The sequence below is a fragment of the Pristiophorus japonicus genome, chromosome 16, assembly GCF_044704955.1.
Source record: "Pristiophorus japonicus isolate sPriJap1 chromosome 16, sPriJap1.hap1, whole genome shotgun sequence".
Taxonomy (NCBI): Eukaryota; Metazoa; Chordata; class Chondrichthyes; family Pristiophoridae; genus Pristiophorus; species Pristiophorus japonicus.
In genome coordinates, this window is record NC_091992.1 from 133,530,592 (window position 1) to 133,547,322 (window position 16,731).

Here is a 16,731-nt window from a genome sequence, read left to right on the forward strand (position 1 = left end):
CTCTTTCCCCCCACCCCCCACCCCTCTCTTTCCCCCCACCCCACCCCTCTCTTTCCCACCCCCCACCCCTCTCTTCCCCCCCCCCCGACCCCTCTCTTCTTCCCCCGCCCCACCCCTCTCTTTCCCCCCCCCCCACCCCTCTCTTTCCCCCCCCACCCCCCTCTTTCCCCCCACCCCACCCCTCTCTGTCCCCCCACCCCACCCCTCTCTTTCCCCCCACCCCACCCCTCTCTTTCCCCCCACCCCACCCTCTCTTTCCCCCACCCCACCCCTCTTCCCCCTACCCCACCCCTCTTCCCCCACCCCCCCCCCCCCACCCCTCTTCCCCCCACCCCACCCCTCTTCCCCCACCCCACCCCTCTTCCCCCCACCCCACCCCTCTTCCCCCCACCCCCACCCCTCTTCCCCCCACCCCACCCCTCTTCCCCCCACCCCACCCCTCTTCCCCCCACCCCACCCCTCTTCCCCCACCCCACCCCTCTTCCCCCCACCCCACCCCTCTTCCCCCCACCCCACCCCTCTTCCCCCCACCCCACCCCTCTTCCCCCCACCCCCACCCCTCTTCCCCCCACACCCACCCCTCTCTCCCACACCCCACCCCTCTCTCCCACACCCCACCCCTCTCTCCCACCCCCTCTCTTTTCCCCCACCCCCACCCTCTCTCTCTCTCCCCCCACCCCCCCCCACGCTCTACTCCCTCCTCTTCCCCCCCCCCCCAACTCACACAGTTGTTCCCGGACTCCCACTGCGCTGTTCCAGGCAGGTGTGCAATTCCCATTGAGTATCCGGGCGACCCTTCTGAGCGTCCTGCGTGGGGCCCTCCAGATTGCTGCGCAGCTTCGAGGGAATGCTGTTGGTAACGCTGGTGATTGACGAGTCCAGAACAAGGGGGATGTCGGGAAGCATTTCTTCACACAAAGGGTTCAGGAAGGGGGGAGAACGTCGGGGGCTTGGATGGGTGTCAGGATTGGGCTTGGTTATGAAGCCCGCTGCAGTCGGATAACTGGCCCAACACTCACTATCCGGGCTCGTGCACGAGCAACGGCTCCGTGGGTGAAATACTGGAAGATGACCAAAGCATCACACCAGGGAAACGTAAGTGAGGAGGGACAAGAAGAAAGGTTGGGAGAATTCTGTTGAGGTGAAATGCTATTGAGGCTGAGGGTCAATTGAAAATTTCCAAACTGAGATTGCTAATGTTTTTTGAGCAAGGGTATTAAGGGTTATGGAGCCAAGGTAGGTAAATGGAGTTAAGATGCAGATCAGCCGTGATCTAATTGAATGGCGGGACAGGATCGAGGGGCTGAATGGCCTCCTGTTCCTCTGAACCTGCAGTGACTGAGGAGGAGAGATGCGTGGCCTCCGCTCATTGGCTCTCCGTCACGGCACAGGTTAGTATGGGGTGCGGTGCCTTGCCAGCTTTTGGCAGCTCTGCCACATTTAGTGCCACTTTCGAGCCAGGCAGTAGCGCAGCGATGCTCCCTCCTACGGATCAGAGCGGGGTCAGAAACAGGCTGGATCACGTCCCAGGGATCTGTGAACTTTTCCACTTGCAGCTTCCCGATTAGTCTTGAGCTCGAGAGAAGGTATATGAGTAGATGGGGGTCACTGGCCGGAGGGCACGGATTTTGGACAAGTGGCAAAAGAACCGGGGTGGGGAAATGAGAAATTATTTTACGCAGCGAGTTGTTGTGATCGGGAACGCGCTGCCTGACAGGGCGCTGGGAGCAGATTCAATAGTAACTTTCAAACGGGAATTGGATAAATACTTGAAAAGGAAAGATGTGCCGGGCTGTAGGGAAAGAGCAGGGGGAGTGAGATTAATTGTGCAATGGACTGATGGCCTCCTCCTGTACTGGAAGATTCAATGGTCCTTCCCTGGTTTCGATAAAATTCTTACTTTTCTGTTTTTGCAGATTTCCTTGGCCGTCTCAAGAATCCCCAAAGCAGATTTCTTCATCTTGGAGAAGCCGGGCATCTCTGTGCAGAACACCAACCTTTTCCCCGTCACCCTGCACCTGCGCACTATCGAGGCCATGCTGCACGGGCTGCTGGGGGTGCACTTTGCCGAGGACCAGCAGCACCGGGTGCTGAGCGCCGTGCGCACTGCCGTTGGCAAGCACTTCGAGCTGATGGTGGGAGAATCCCGGACCAGCGGGAGGGAGCTGGTCCAGCAGCTCATGGCGGACTCGGTGACGCAGGAGCACCCGCGGGTGCTGTTCCCCCGCGACGCACTCTCCCGCTACAGGAGGCTCTTTCAGAAGGGAGGTGCAGATCGGGGAGAGGAAATGTGCGATGCGTTGCTCCAGGCTGTCGCTTTCTACGAATTTCTGCTGAACAATTCTTAATCGTCACGCCGCGATTGGCGGGGGACTCCTCCTGTCGGTGCCAGTATCTCAAGGATCCATTCTCGGCATGTTGTCAACCTTTCTTGTCGCTCCCCGCTGATAGTTTCCCTGGTGTGTGATGCTTTGGTCACCTCCCAGCACCTGGGCTATGCTCCTGCACCAGCCCAGATGGTGAGTGCCGGGCTGGGCTTTTCGACTGCAGCAGGCTTCACAACCGAGCCAATTCCCAATGCCCATTCAAGCCCCAACTTTCCTCCCCTTCCTAAACACAGGGGCACTGAGGCCAATGATCGCAATCCATTCTGCGCAGAGACCTGAGCATAATGCGAACGGCAGCGATCAGGATCTTCAGCCTGATGCGCAGCGATTCTTGGACCAATTCCCTTCTTCTTTCTCCAACCGTTCACATCAGCTTCAGTAACGTAGGAGCAGGTGGGCCCTTGGTACGTCTTAGAACAACAAACTTCCACTTAAATAGCGGCTTTTACCACCTTAATGCAGTCAGTGTTGAAATGTAGGGAAACGCGGCAGTCAATTTGCGCACAGCAAGCTCCCGCAAACAGCAGTGAAATAATGACCAGATGGTCTGTTTTTAGTGATGTTGATTGAGGGATAAATATTGGGTCCCAGCACACCTGGAGAACTCTGTCTCTGGCCAGTTGCTGTTCAGGAACAGTGTTCAGCATCTTTCCTGCTCCTGGGTGGCGATCCTAAGGCTCAAGTGTGAGTGAGCGAGTCGGGGGGTGGGGAAGGGGGGAGTGCGGGTGTAACTGATAGGGCCTGTCTCGTCTGTAGCTCAACGCCGTGAGTTGAAATCCTGCTGTGTTCTGTTAATGAGTTTCTGTTGGGGGGGCAGCAGGATACAGTGATTGACCTCAGTACGCCCAAGGTCAGGGAGAGGAGAAACCAGTCGGGGGGGGGTTCCGTTTCTGTTCACTATCTATTGACCCCCCCCCCCTCACTGGATCCACAGTCCAGTGGCTGTTGGGTGAGGAAAGGGCTTGTTCTTTGTCCTGATGGCCTTCCCCATGATGTTGGATAATGGAGAGCCACCGCTGCCTCAAGATGAAGTGGGGGGGCAGTGATCTGATACCAGTCCGGGTTTAATGTGTTTCATAGAGTTGAAGCTAAGCCAACCTCTTCAGCTGGTCAGCCCAAAGTCCACTCACAATATTGGGCCGCAAGTGGGTTCACAGCCAAGCCTCCTCCTGTCCACACCCCCAGGACTGGGGTGGGCGGGGCTGGACGTTGACTTTTGCCCCTTGAACTTTGGCTGGAATGCTGCTCGGGCCGAACGGTCACGGCTAACCTCGCGGCTGTCAAGGGCCCGATCCGCACCGGGTTCAGGCAGTTGCCATGCAGCCCGGGTGGGGACCCACCAGCCCACAGCTGACGACGGGTCCAATTCCCGGCCCGTGCTGCATCCCAGCCGGGTCTGGAGTTGGGATTGGGGGCGCTGCAATTTGTCTTAGTGCGCTGCGTCAGAGGGAGATATCGAGGAGGATTCCTGCTCCAAATTGGTGGAAATGTGGCTGAGCAGTTGTCAGTTAGTTCCTTCGGGAGAGGAGGGGAGAAATATGGCAGGTCCCCCACTTGACGTCTGTACCAGTCTTCTTCAGATGTTAACATTAACCTGAATTCAGTGTGCAAACCACAAAAGCGATGATTTGTGCTCCGACTGGACTGTGTTATGTGGTTTAAACACAAACCCTGCATTGGAACCAGTATTGCATCCACGATTTCTGGTTTGATTTTGCTGCTGATCTGCTGCGATCTTTGAACACACTCTTCATTGGCTGTAAAGCGCTTTGGGACATCCAGAGCTGGAGAAATGCAAGTCCTTAAAGAATTTTGGCAACAATTGTAAAGCGAGGTGATTGGACCTTTCATCCCGTTCTGACTGACTTGTGTTTATTTATTATTAAAGGATTTCACTGGAATTACTTTTGTCTTTTTTAGTAAATGAATTTGAGCCAAGGCTTCTGATCAGTGACAATTGTGGGCTGGATCATGGCGCAAGCTGTGAATGTAATTTCACCGCAGTGCTCGCTCGATTGACTCTTCAATCAATGTACAACACCGGACAGGGTTTGCCCCTGTAACTCCTCACTTGGTGACTTGGTGAGTTCACAATCTTGGACGTGTAGTTACTGGCAGTGCCAAGCTCAGACACCTCTCCCCCAGGGGACACGTGTCGGGGGACACCACACCCCCCCCCCCCCCCCCCCCCCCCAGGGGACAAGGCGTTTCTTTGCAGATGCTTTTAACACCTGAAGCATCAGTGTTTGAATGAACGCGAGTGACTGAACACACAATGCAGCACTCGCTGTGAATTTACTGGGTGGAGTCCAGAAACAAATGGACACAGATTCCAGTAAACTGACATCTTAATTATCTGGCTAGCTTTCAGCAGAGACCATACTTCCTGACTGACGCTGATAAGCCTCCCACCCCCACAACCCAATCACCATTAAATCTTTTAAATACAGGATACTATTTAAAGTATTGCATTACACAGAGAATAAGAATCTAAGTGTGAAGTTAGTTAAACACTGTTGCCCTGCAGTTTCGATGAGTGCTGGTTACATTTTGGTCACATTCTGGTCAGGAAGTGTACAACATACCAAGCAGATAATGCCAGTAAACCACTACAGATAACAAGGAACAAGAAAGAATTTGCACCATTCAGAAACTTCCCAGCAGGAAGTCAGAATAGGTGGACACAGCCGCCATTTTTAACACAGCAAGATCCCACAAGCAGCAGTGTGATTGGCCACCCCATCATTACGATCAGACACCTGTTTACATAGTATTCACGGCATGGAAACAGGCCATTCGGCACAACTGGTCTATGCCGGTGTTTGTGCTCCACTCCACTCGCCTCCTCCCCCTCCCCCCCATATTCCTTTCTCCCTCATGTGCTTACCTTACTTCCCTTTAAATGCATCGATACTATTCGTCTCAACCACTCCCTGTGGCAGCGAGTTCCACATTCTCACCACTCTGTGGGTAAAGAGATTTCTCCTAAATTCCCGATTGGATTTAGCAGTGACTATTTTATTATATTGACAGCCCCGAGTTACGGATTTCCCCATAAGTGGAAACATTTTCTCATCGCCTACCCTTCATAATCTTGAAGACCTCCATCAGGTCACCTCTCGAGCTTTTTTTCCTAGAGCAAAGAGCCCCAGCCTGTCCAGTACTTTTGTTTGGCAGGAGGGGAGAATAATCACTGCAGCACAACACAGCCACAAATTTAATTTTGAATTAATAATTGCTGTGGATAGGCGATGGCAAAACATTTAAAGATCACATGGATGAACTTCAACAATTGTACATCCCTGTCTGGAGTAAAAATAAAACTGGGAAGGTGGCTCAACCGTGGCTAACAAGGGAAATTAAGGATAGTGTTAAATCTAAGGAAGAGGCATATAAATTGGCCAGAAAAAGCAGCAAACCTGAGGACTGGGAGAAATGTAGAATTCAGCAGAGGAGGACAAAGGGTTGAATTAGGAGGGGGAAAATAGAGTATGAGAGGAAGCTTGCCGGGAACATAAAAACTGACTGCAAAAGCTTCTATAGATATGTGAAGAGAAAATGGTTACTGAAGACAGACGTAGGTCCCTTGCAGTCAGCTTCAGGTGAATTTATAATGGGGAACAAAGAAATGGCAGACCAGTTGAACAAATACTTTGGTTCTGTCTTCACGAAGGAAGACACAAATAACCTTCCAGATGTACTAGGGGACCGAGGGTCTAGTGAGAAGGAGGAATTGAAGGAAATCCTTATTGGGCGGGAAATTGTGTTAGGGAAATTGATGGGATTGAAGGCCGATAGATCCCCGGGGCCTGATAGTGTGCATCCCAGAGTACTTAAGGAAGTGGCCCTAGAAATAGTGGATGCATTGGTGATCATTTTCCAACAGTCTATTGACTGGATCAATTCCCATGGACTGGAGAGTAGCTAATGTAACACCACTTTTTAAAAAAGGAGGGAGAGAGAAAACGGGTAATTATAGACTGGTTAGCCTGACATCAATAGTGGGGAAAATGTTGGAATCAATTATTAAGGATGAAATAGCAGCGCATTTGGAAAGCAGTGACAGGATTGGTCCAAGTCAGCATGGATTTATGAAAGGGGAAGTCCAGAACCAGGGGACACAGTCTAAGGATAAGGGGTAAGCCATTTAGGACCGAGATGAGGAGGAATTTCTTCACCCAGAGAGTGGTGAACCTGTGGAATTCTCTACCACAGAAAGTTGTTGAGGCCAATTCACTAAATATATTCAAAAAGGAGTTCGATGAAGTCCTTACTACTAGGGGAATCATGGGGTATGGTGAGAAAGCAGGAATGGGGTACTGAAGTTGCATGTTCAGCCATGAACTCATTGAATGGCGGTGCAGGCTAGAAGGGCCGAATGGCCTACTCCTGCACCTATTTTCTATGTTTCTAGAATTTTTTGAGAATGTAACTAGCAGAGTGGACAAGGGAGAACCAGTGGATGTGGTGTATTTGGACTTTCAAAAGGCTTTTGATAAGGTCCCACCCAAGAGATTGGTGTGCAAAATCAAAGCACATGGTATTGGGGGTAATGTACTGACGTGGATAAAGAACTGGTTGGCAGATAGGAAGCAGAGAGTCGGGATAAACGGGTCCTTTTCAGAATGGCAGGCAGTGACTAGTGAAGTGCCGCAGGGCTCAGTGCTGGGACCCCAGCTCTTTACAATATACATCAATGATTTAGATGAAGGAATTGAGTGTAATATCTCCAAGTTTGCAGATGACACTAAACTGGGTGGCGGTGTGAGCTGTGAGGGGGACACTAGGAAGCTGCAGGGTGACTTGGACAGGTTAGGTGTGTGGGCAAATGCATGGCAGATGCAGTATAATGTGGATAAATGTGAGGTTATCCACTTTGGGGCCAAAAACACAAAGGCAGAATATTATCTGAATGGCGGCAGATTAGGAAAAGGGGAGGTGCAATGAGACCTGGGTGTCATGGTACATCAGTCATTGAAAGTTAGCAGGCAGTGAAGCAGGCAAATGGTATGTTGGCCTTCATAGCTAGGGGATTTGAGTATAGGAGCAGGGAGGTCTTACTGCAGTTGTACAGGGCCTTGGTGAGACCTCACCTGGAATATTGTGTTCCGTTTTGGTCTTCTAATCTGAGGAAGGACGTTCTTGCTATTGAGGGAGTGCAGCGAAGGTTCACCAGACTGATTCCAAGGATGGCTGGACTGACATGAGGAGAGACTGGATCAACTGGGCCTTTTTACACTGGAGTTTAGAAGGATGAGAGGGGATCTCATAGAAACGTATAAGATTCTGACGGGACTGGACAGGTTAGATGCGGGAAGAATGTTCCCGATGTTGGGAAAGTCCAGAACCAGGAGACATAGTCTTAGGATAAGGTGTAGGCCATTTAGGACTGAGATGAGGAGAAACTTCTTCACTCAGAGTTGTTAACCTGTGGAATTCCCTGCCGCAGAGAGTTGTTGATGCCAGTTCATTGGATATATTCAAGAGGGAGTTAGATATGGCCCTTACGGCTAAAGGGATCAAGGGATATGGAGAGAAAGCAGGAAAGGGGTACTGAGGGAGTGATCAGCCATGATCTTATTGAATGGTGGTGCAGGCTCGAAGGGCCTACTCCTGCACCTATTTTCTATGTGGAGGTGGGTAGAAAGATATTTTTATTTTATCCCCTTCTCAAAGGTATTGATTAATCTGAAGGTGCTGGGGGCAATGGTCCCGTTAAGCTGTGTAGCACTGGCTCACTGGCCTGCAAATGGAAAAACCTCAGGTGCGGAATTTTGAATGGGCCAAGCGGCCCGTTAAAGGGGCTGTGTGGCCCTCCCAAAAAAAGTTAGAGGTAACAGTGGCCGGGGGTACAAATCTGTCGGTTCCAGATCACTTCTACTGCCTCACCCAAGTGGAAGATCAGTAGTAGACTGCAGGCTAGGTAACTGGGGGCAAGCCATCAAATGCCCCCCCCCCCCCCACCCCCAAACTACTCACTACCCGAGATCACCCAAGTTAAGACAAACTTTGGATCAACCTTCCTTGGTCTAGATGATCCAGGTCCACGCCTTGCTCTTACTAACTGAGGCATTAGGGGAGCAGATTACAAATTAACCAGGCCTTGTGGTTCAATGACAAACTGCCCAAGCTCGAGGCAAATAGTTGGAAGTACATTTGCAGGTGACTAACAGGTTATAGATCTGATGAAACACACTCCACCCTACTGGTTAATCTCTTGTGCATTTTAATTATGTGCAGTATTACACTGCACTATCCAAAACCCAAGACACTGAAACCTTATCCAGAGAGATACTCTGGAATAAATTCAGAGTTAAGAGAGTTTATAGTTAGTTTGTTTGGCTTTTCCAACAAGAATGAGAGACTGGCAGAAAGATTATAAACAGGGTCTGAAGTAACACGAGTTGTCAGACTTCAATCTAGACACTTTCTTGAAATAAATACTTGAATTTTATATTGTGCCTTTCACCACCTCAGGATGTCCCTAAGCACTTTACAGCCAATGAAATGTAGTCATTGTTGTCATGTAGGAAACGCAGCAGCTAATTTGTGCACAGCAAGCTCCCTTAAACAGCAATGTGATAATGACCAGATAATCTGTTTTAGTGATTACGTATAATTTACAGCACCATCTGGCCCAAGCCGGTGTTTATGCTCCACACCAGCCCCAACTACCCCTCTTCATCTCATCCCATCAACATATCCTTTTATTCCATTCTCTCTTGTGTTTATCCAGCTTCCCCTTAAATACATTATTTGCCTCAACTCCGTGGTAGTGAGTTCTATATTCTCCCAACTCTTTGGATAAAAAAGTTCCTCATACATTCGCTGTTAGATTTAGTGAATATCTTATATTTGTGGCCCTAGTTCTGGACTCCCTACAAGTGGAAACATCGCTACATCTACTCTAAAAATTATGAAAGAGTTTGATAAAGAGCTCTATCAGGTCACCCCTCAACCTCTATTGAAAGAAGCCCAGCCCATTCCCCTTTCCTGATGGGTATAATTCCCTATTCTGATATCATCCTCATACATTTTTTTTTGCACATTGTCTAGCGCCTATATATCCTTTTTATAATGAGACTGGGACTATGCAGTTAACCTGTGGAGACCTGTCCCCTCGCCTCCCTAAAGCAAGAATACCACAGTGGTCCTTTCCACAGAGATCAGCTGCGATAGACTGGTGGCTACATTCTGTATCACGTGCAGTACATGCAAGGCACGATATCGACAGGATCCTACGGCAGTTCTACAAACCCAAATTCACACCTGTAAAAGACTGAAATGTCACTTTTAAAAAAGATTCATCATGTATTTTTGCCCCAGATATTTCCTGTTTGTCAGAAAGTAGCAAGGCAACTTTTACAAATCCCTTCCAGCATTAAAAACAGTCAACAAGAACTGCGGCGTACAACACACACAGTTCACTGAGTAATGCTTAATTTAAATTAAAAATAAACTTTTGCTGCACATAATATTGGAGCTTGCAGTAATAACAGCATTACTCTGATTTATTTGATTCCATATCCAATGACCGGATGGGGTGTACAGTCACACTATACAATACAGGGCCACACCATCCTTTACAATACCCATGAAATATAAAATTGTGACATTAAAGAGCTTTTGTGGCAAAGAGGACGGATGGTGGCCATTCATGATTTAAGACAATATTTTCCCTTGATGATGCAGTCAGAATGAGGTGGTCACAAGCTGGTTAGGGTCAGCCCTCAGAGAGGAATACACTGGTCTGATCACAGTCTGTAAATAGCCCTCTTTTTAAATAAAAACGTGTGACAGATTTATAACCAGCATTCAGGCTGAAAGTGGGAGGGGGTGGGGGGGAAGGGAAGGATGAGAAGGGTGGGGGCGGAGGGAAGGATGAGAAGAGCAAAATCAATGAAGAAGGAAGATAATAAGTAAACCAAAACTGTTTTGTTATACAATATGTAATGACACACTTTGATGTCCTGGAGCTAGGAGGGGAGGGCAATAGGGAAAATATACCAGTCAGGATTCCTAATCACACCGCTATCCCGCTGGAATGTGTGCGTGCCAATGTCAGGTGAGCACAGAATTGGGGTTGGCTGCGATGCCCCACACAGTCAAATAGCACCCAACCAACCCCCGACTGGCACATGGATTCCTGGGCGAGGTAACAGAGGGCGTCTGAAGCCAGTGGTACCAGGACAGGAGGGGAGGTGGTTAGTTATTGCTCCATATGTGTTATAAATAGACTCCACACACACTCAATATTACGCATTGGATTTTTACATTCTTAGACAGCAGATATGTAGTTGTTCCACTGTAATTAAATTAAGATAATCCAGCATTCCTCAACACACAGTTTCACATCACTTTACTATACTGTACAACAAATGTTTCCACGAAACACACACACACATACACGCTGGACAGCAAGTACCAAGTAAAAGACGCAGGGAAATAGATTTCCCCGTGAAACAGTCCGTTTTCCGAGTGTGCAGTAATTCACTGTACAACAAGTATTGGCATCTAGTCAGGATCTTCATGGAAAATTGGCTGCAAGGGCTTCCAGAGTGCTTTTACGCAACTCCATATGTGCACCATCCAAATAGTGCAGGAACCTGCAAAAATAAGACCAGGTGGTTTCTGTTTGAAATTTTACATTTTAAAAAAAGATTACAAATACACATCAGGTCAGTCAACAGCTAGACGAGCGTCTGTGGACATGAATCTCGCCAGTGTACATTCCTAATTAAGGCCAACATATAACCAGATTCAGCCCAGTTGTACATTAACAAAAAAATTAATTCACAGGATGTGGGTGTCGCTGGCAAGGCCGGCATTTATTGCCCATCCCTAATTGCTCGAGAAGGTGGTGGTGAGCCGCCTTCTTAAACCGCTGCAGTCCGTGTGGCGAAGGTGCTCCCACAGTGCTGTTAGGTCGGGAGCAATGTTAACCGTTTTTTTGGGGGGGGTGCAGTCCCTTTAAGAGGCTGCGTGGCCCATTCAAATTACCACACGCGTGTGCAGTTTTTCCCCACGGAAAAGCTGGTGAGCCAACTGAGTGAGTAGGGAGTTCCAGGACTTTGACCCAGCGACAATGAAGTAAAGGCGATAGATTTCCAAGTCAGCATGATGTGTGACTTGGTCGGGGGGGTGGGGGGGGGGGAAGACGTGGAGGTGGTGGTGCTCCCATGCGCCTGCTGCCCTTGTCCTTCTAGGTGGTAGAGGTCGCGGGTTTGGGAGGTGCTGCCGAAGAAGCCTTGGCGAGTTGCTGCAGCCACGGTGCGCCGGTGGTGGAGGGAGTGAATGTTTTAGGTGGTGGATGGGGTGCCGATCTAGCAGGCTGCTTTGTCCTGGATGGTGGCGAGCTTGAGTTAGAGCTGCACTCATCCAGGAAAGTGGAGAGTGTTCCATCACACTCCTGACTTGTGCCTTGTAGATGGTGGAAAGACTTTGGGGAGTCAGGAGGTGAGACACTCGCCGCAGAATACCCAGCCTCTGACCTGCTCTTTTTGCCACGGTATCTCACTCCAAGCGTAGAGACAAAGCCCATGTAAACTGACTGCAATACAGCAACCCGAATACCCCAAATCATCTTAGTCATTACACCAGCCTCCCACTTGAAGAAAATACCACCCTGAGTTCAATTACTGAACAGATAGTCAGTGCTGTTGGTTGGATCTTAGTAAATCCCATTGGCAGGTGTATGGAACAGTCACACTGTGCCTATTCAACAGTGAAAAGCACCCAGGAGCACAGTTCTAGGCTCTGTCCCTGCTTACGACTGTGGAACATTTTAACTGTATGACACCAGGGTGAAGTACTAGTGATTATAGATTTGTCACTAGTGGTGGAGTGAAGGTGAATTAAGATAGTTCGATAACTAATAAAAAGGAGCAGGGATGGGTCACACCCAGGCATTCACACATGGGTGTCAGCCAACTCAAGCAAGTAGAACAAGGTGAAACTTAGGGGCAGGTGGAATGCACAGGTGTCAAGAAGGAATCAATAACTAGAGAGGAGAGGAGATGAAACCAACAAAAAGCACAAAACTGAATCATGCATCAAGTTAAATTGCTTTCGTTCTCTGCACTCTATCCAACTAAAATGAGAACATAATTTTAACTGAAAGCCTTACAGTGGGGGTTTTGTGCGTGGATAAAGGGATCCGTGCTCCTTTGGGCTTCATTAGTGGAGATTTATTTGAAGCAAATGACCTGCAAACAAAGTTGTGGTGAAACGTACCTGCGCTTTAGTTTGCCCTGTTCTTTCAGTTTCTCGGTCCTGCAGATAGTGCGCAGAGCTGGCAGATACTCCACTGCATTTGCTCGCCTGTTCCCCAGACATACAAACGCCTTGCTGGAGAATACCGTTTTCAGCACCTCGATCCTTTTAGACGCAGTGCTGAAAGACAGGAAACGCGCACACACATTTCATTAATCTGTGACCAGCCTTAAAAAAAAACCTTCAAGGCCCTATTGATGTCGCATATATTTTCTCCTAAATGTGCAACCACTGCTCAAATTTTAAGCTAGTGTTAATGACTGCATCTTTGACCAAACAGCCCTACCCCTTCCCCTCATAGGGGCTTCATCTGGATATCAAAATGATGATGTCAATCTCACTACTGCCGTCAGTACTGAACGGAAGAGCCTTAAGCAAATCAACATGCGATTCTTTGGCACAAAGATCAGCTTCAGTTAATATAGAGAGATGATTAAACCCCTCAGCCCGGAAGGTTAGGCTCTCTTGTTGGGAGTTCCTGAGCACGAGTGTGAAACGGGAAGGGCTGTGCACTTGCGGAGGGAGAGGAAGGGGAAGAAGCAAGGATCTCCAACGAGTCTTCTATTGACTACATCGAAAGTTAAAAAAGTCAAAACGTCTGGAAAGATGACAAATGACAGCAGGGTTGAAATGACAGCACTGCCACAAACACTCGTGCAAGTAAGAGGCACGAGTGAGAGGCAATTTCAGCATGTGGCTCTTGAACTTTTTTGTACTGTTTGCTTCAATGGCCTCAGCAACTTATTCCAAAGTACTTGGAATGAAACGCTCGGAGGTTTCATAGAATAGTACAGCACAGGAGGCGGCCATTCGGCCCATCGAGTCTGCGCGGCCCTTTCGAAGATCAATCCAGTCAGTCCCACTCCCCCGCCCTTTTCCCATATCACTGCAATTTTTTTCTCCTTCAAGTAGTTATCCAATTCCATTTTGAAGGCTACTATTAAACCTGATGGCACCACCCGGTCAGGCAGTACATTCCAAATCCTAACCACTCGTTGCCACAAGAAGTTTATCCTCATGTGGTCTCTGGTTCTTTAGCCAATCACCTTAAATCTGTGCCCTCTGGTTACCGACCCTTCAGCCACCGGAAAGAGTTTCGCTTTATTTGCTCTTCTAAACGATTTTAAACACCTCTATCAAATCTCCCCTTAGCCTTCGCTGCTCCAGGGGGAACGACCCCAGCTTCTCGATCAAAGCTCGATTAATACCAAAGCACCACAGCAGCTACTGAAAACATTTTCTGGTTATTAGGGCACCTTGGGGTTGTTTGGGACACGGAGAGCAGGAAACAGCAAGATAAAGGATTACACAATTTAAACTGAATGCCTCACACACTGACAGCCACTGACAAAATGTCAAAAAGTTATTAGAGGCAATTTTTTCAACATCACTACTGAGAGTTATGGGGCGAAGGGCGAAGTTATGAAATTTGAAGCCGACAATTTATGGTGTGCTTGTACAATATTTCAACTAAACTTATGCACAGTAATAACCCGTGCTCCCAAAGTTAAGCAGGTCATGGGAAGCAAACTGTATTTATATAGATGGTTATCAAATGGCAGCCGTCAATCTGGAAAGGTCACACAGGCAGCAAATCAGATGAACGACTCGCTAATCTACTTTTGGTGCTGCAGGTTAAGGGAACAATGTTAGCCAGGGCAGTGGGACTTCCCTGCTCTTCTTTGACAAATGCTCTGGTATAGTTTACATCCACCACAATCAAAGGGACAGAGAGGGTTTTTGGTGCAACATCACATTTGAAAGGTAGCATCCATCAATACACCATACCGCTGTATTGAGACCAGCCGTGGCTCAGTGGGCAGCCCGCTCGCCTCCGAGTCAGAAGGTTGTGGGTTCAAGTCCCACTCCAGTGACTTGAGCACAAAAATCTAGGCAGACACTCCAGTGTAAGCACGAGGGAGCGCTGCACTGTTGGCGGTGCCATCTTTTGGATGCAACATTAAACCGAGGCCCTCTCTGCTCTCTTAGGTGGACGTAAAAGTTCCCATGGCACTATTTCAAAGAAGAGCAGGGGAGTTATCCCTGGTGCCCTGGCTAATATTTACCCTCAACCAACATCACTAAAACAGATTATCTGGTCATTATCACATTGCTGTTTGTGGGATCTTGCTGTGTGCAAATTGGCCGCCACGTTTCCCACAATACAACAGTGACTACACTTCAGAAGCATAGAAAATAGGTGCAGGGGCAGGCCATTCGGTCCTTCGAGCCTGCAGCACCATTCAATAAGATCATGGCTGATCATGCAACCTCAGTACCTCACCCCTGCCTTCTCTCCATACCCCCTGATCCCTTTAGCCGTAAGGGCCACTACATCTAACTCCCTTTTGAATATGTCCAACGAACTGGACTCAAAACCTTTCTGTGGTAGAGAATTCCACAGGTTCACAACTCTCTGGGTGAAAAAGTTTCTCCTCATCTCGGTCCTATATCATTTACCCCTTATCTTTAGACTGTGACCTGTGGTTCTGGACTTCCCCAACATTGGGAACATTCTTCCTGCATCTAACCTGTCCAGTCAGAATTTTATAAGTTTCTATGTGATCCCCTCTCATTCTTCTAAATTCCAGTGAGTACAAGTCTGGCCGATCCAGGCTTTCCTCGTATGTCAGTCCTGCCATCCCGGGAATCAGTCTGGTGAACCTTCGCTGCACTTCCTCAATAGCAAGAATGTCCTTCCTCAGATTAGGAGACCAAAACTGCACACAATACTCAAGATGTGGTCTCACCAAGGCCTGTACAATTGCAGCAAGACGTCCCTGCTCCTATACTCAAATCCCCTCGCTATGAAGGCTAGCATGTCATTTGCTTTCTTTACTGCTTACTGTACCTGCATGCCTACCTTCAATGACTGATGTACCATGACACCCAGGTTCGTTGCACCTCCCCTTTTACTAATCTGTCACCATTCAGATAATAATCTGCCTTCCTGTTTTTGCCACCAAAGTGGATAACCTCACATTTATCCACATTATACTGCATCTGCCATGCATTTGCCCACTCACCTAACCTGTCCAAGGCCACCTGCAGCTTCTTAGCATCCTCCTCGCAGCTCGCACTGCCACCCAACTTAGTGTCATCTGCAAACTTGGAGATATTACATTCAATTCCTTCGTCTAAATCATTAATGTATATTGTAAATAGCTGGGGTCCCAGCACTTGAACCCTGCGGCACCCCACTAGTCACTGCCTGCCATCCTGAAAAGGACCCGTTTATTCCCATCTTTGCTTCCTGTCTGTCAACCAGTTCTCTAGCCACGTCAATACATTACCCCCAATACCATGTGCCTTAACTTTGCTCACCAATCTCTTGTGTGGGGCCTTGTCAAAAGCCTTTTGAAAGTCCAAATACACCACATCCACTGGTTCTCCCATGTCCACTCTACTAATTACATCCTCAAAAGTATGTCATTGGCTGTAAAAGGCTTTGAGACACCGGTGGTCATTAAAGGCATTATATAAATGCAAGTCTTTCTTTCTGACTCAAGCATGATTGCGACCGAATAAACCAAGATGACAATGGATAGATTTAAGGGCAAGAGCAGCTCCCAAGATCACAATGTTAACCTACGTAAGGCAGTGCGAGGGCACACAGAAACGTTAATGCGATGGGAAAACGGGGGGGGGGGGGGGTCGGTATCCTGGATGGACAAAATCAAATGCGCTAAAGCACAGTCTTATTGGGACTCTCTCTCGGCTGTGTGTAAAAAAACACCGTGTCTATACTAAATCTTCAACGCACACCTTATTCCCGAGCCACTCTGGTACAGCAGACAGTACTATTTTGGGATTACTTCCTCTATTTTTTATACAAGGCTCCATCTGAGACTGTGCAGCCCTGGTCAATCGTGCCTCAGACAATGGGGACGTTGGTTTATTCTGCACCCTTTCTGGGACTGGGCTGGGGGCCTTACTGACTGAACTATACACAGTGCACTACAAAATGTCACTGGCTCAGCGGTGAGACCCTCACCTTGGAGTCAGGAAGATGTGGGCTCAAACCTCCCTCCAAGACTTCAGCACATAATCCAGGTTGACACTCCAGTGCAAT

The 16,731-nt window shown here is 48.5% G+C and overlaps 2 protein-coding genes across 2 annotated transcripts in view; one reads left to right on the top strand and one right to left on the bottom strand.

The window, feature by feature from the left end:
* tefm (transcription elongation factor, mitochondrial) overlaps positions 1–4,288 on the top strand; it is a 12,440-nt gene extending 8,152 nt beyond the window's left edge. Inside the window, exon 4 of the mRNA XM_070857933.1 lies at positions 1,917–4,288. Within this exon, the coding sequence (XP_070714034.1) occupies positions 1,917–2,348 (432 nt within the window). The 3' untranslated portion in view covers positions 2,349–4,288. The remainder of the gene's footprint in view (positions 1–1,916) is intronic.
* A 5,426-nt stretch (positions 4,289–9,714) lies between these two features.
* Positions 9,715–16,731, bottom strand: part of atad5a (ATPase family AAA domain containing 5a) — a 62,939-nt gene continuing 55,922 nt past the window's right edge. Inside the window, exons 23-24 of the mRNA XM_070857934.1 lie at positions 12,621–12,779; positions 9,715–10,993 (exon numbers count right to left, since the gene is read on the bottom strand). Of these exons, the coding sequence (XP_070714035.1) occupies positions 10,915–10,993; positions 12,621–12,779 (238 nt within the window). The 3' untranslated portion in view covers positions 9,715–10,914. The remainder of the gene's footprint in view (positions 10,994–12,620; positions 12,780–16,731) is intronic.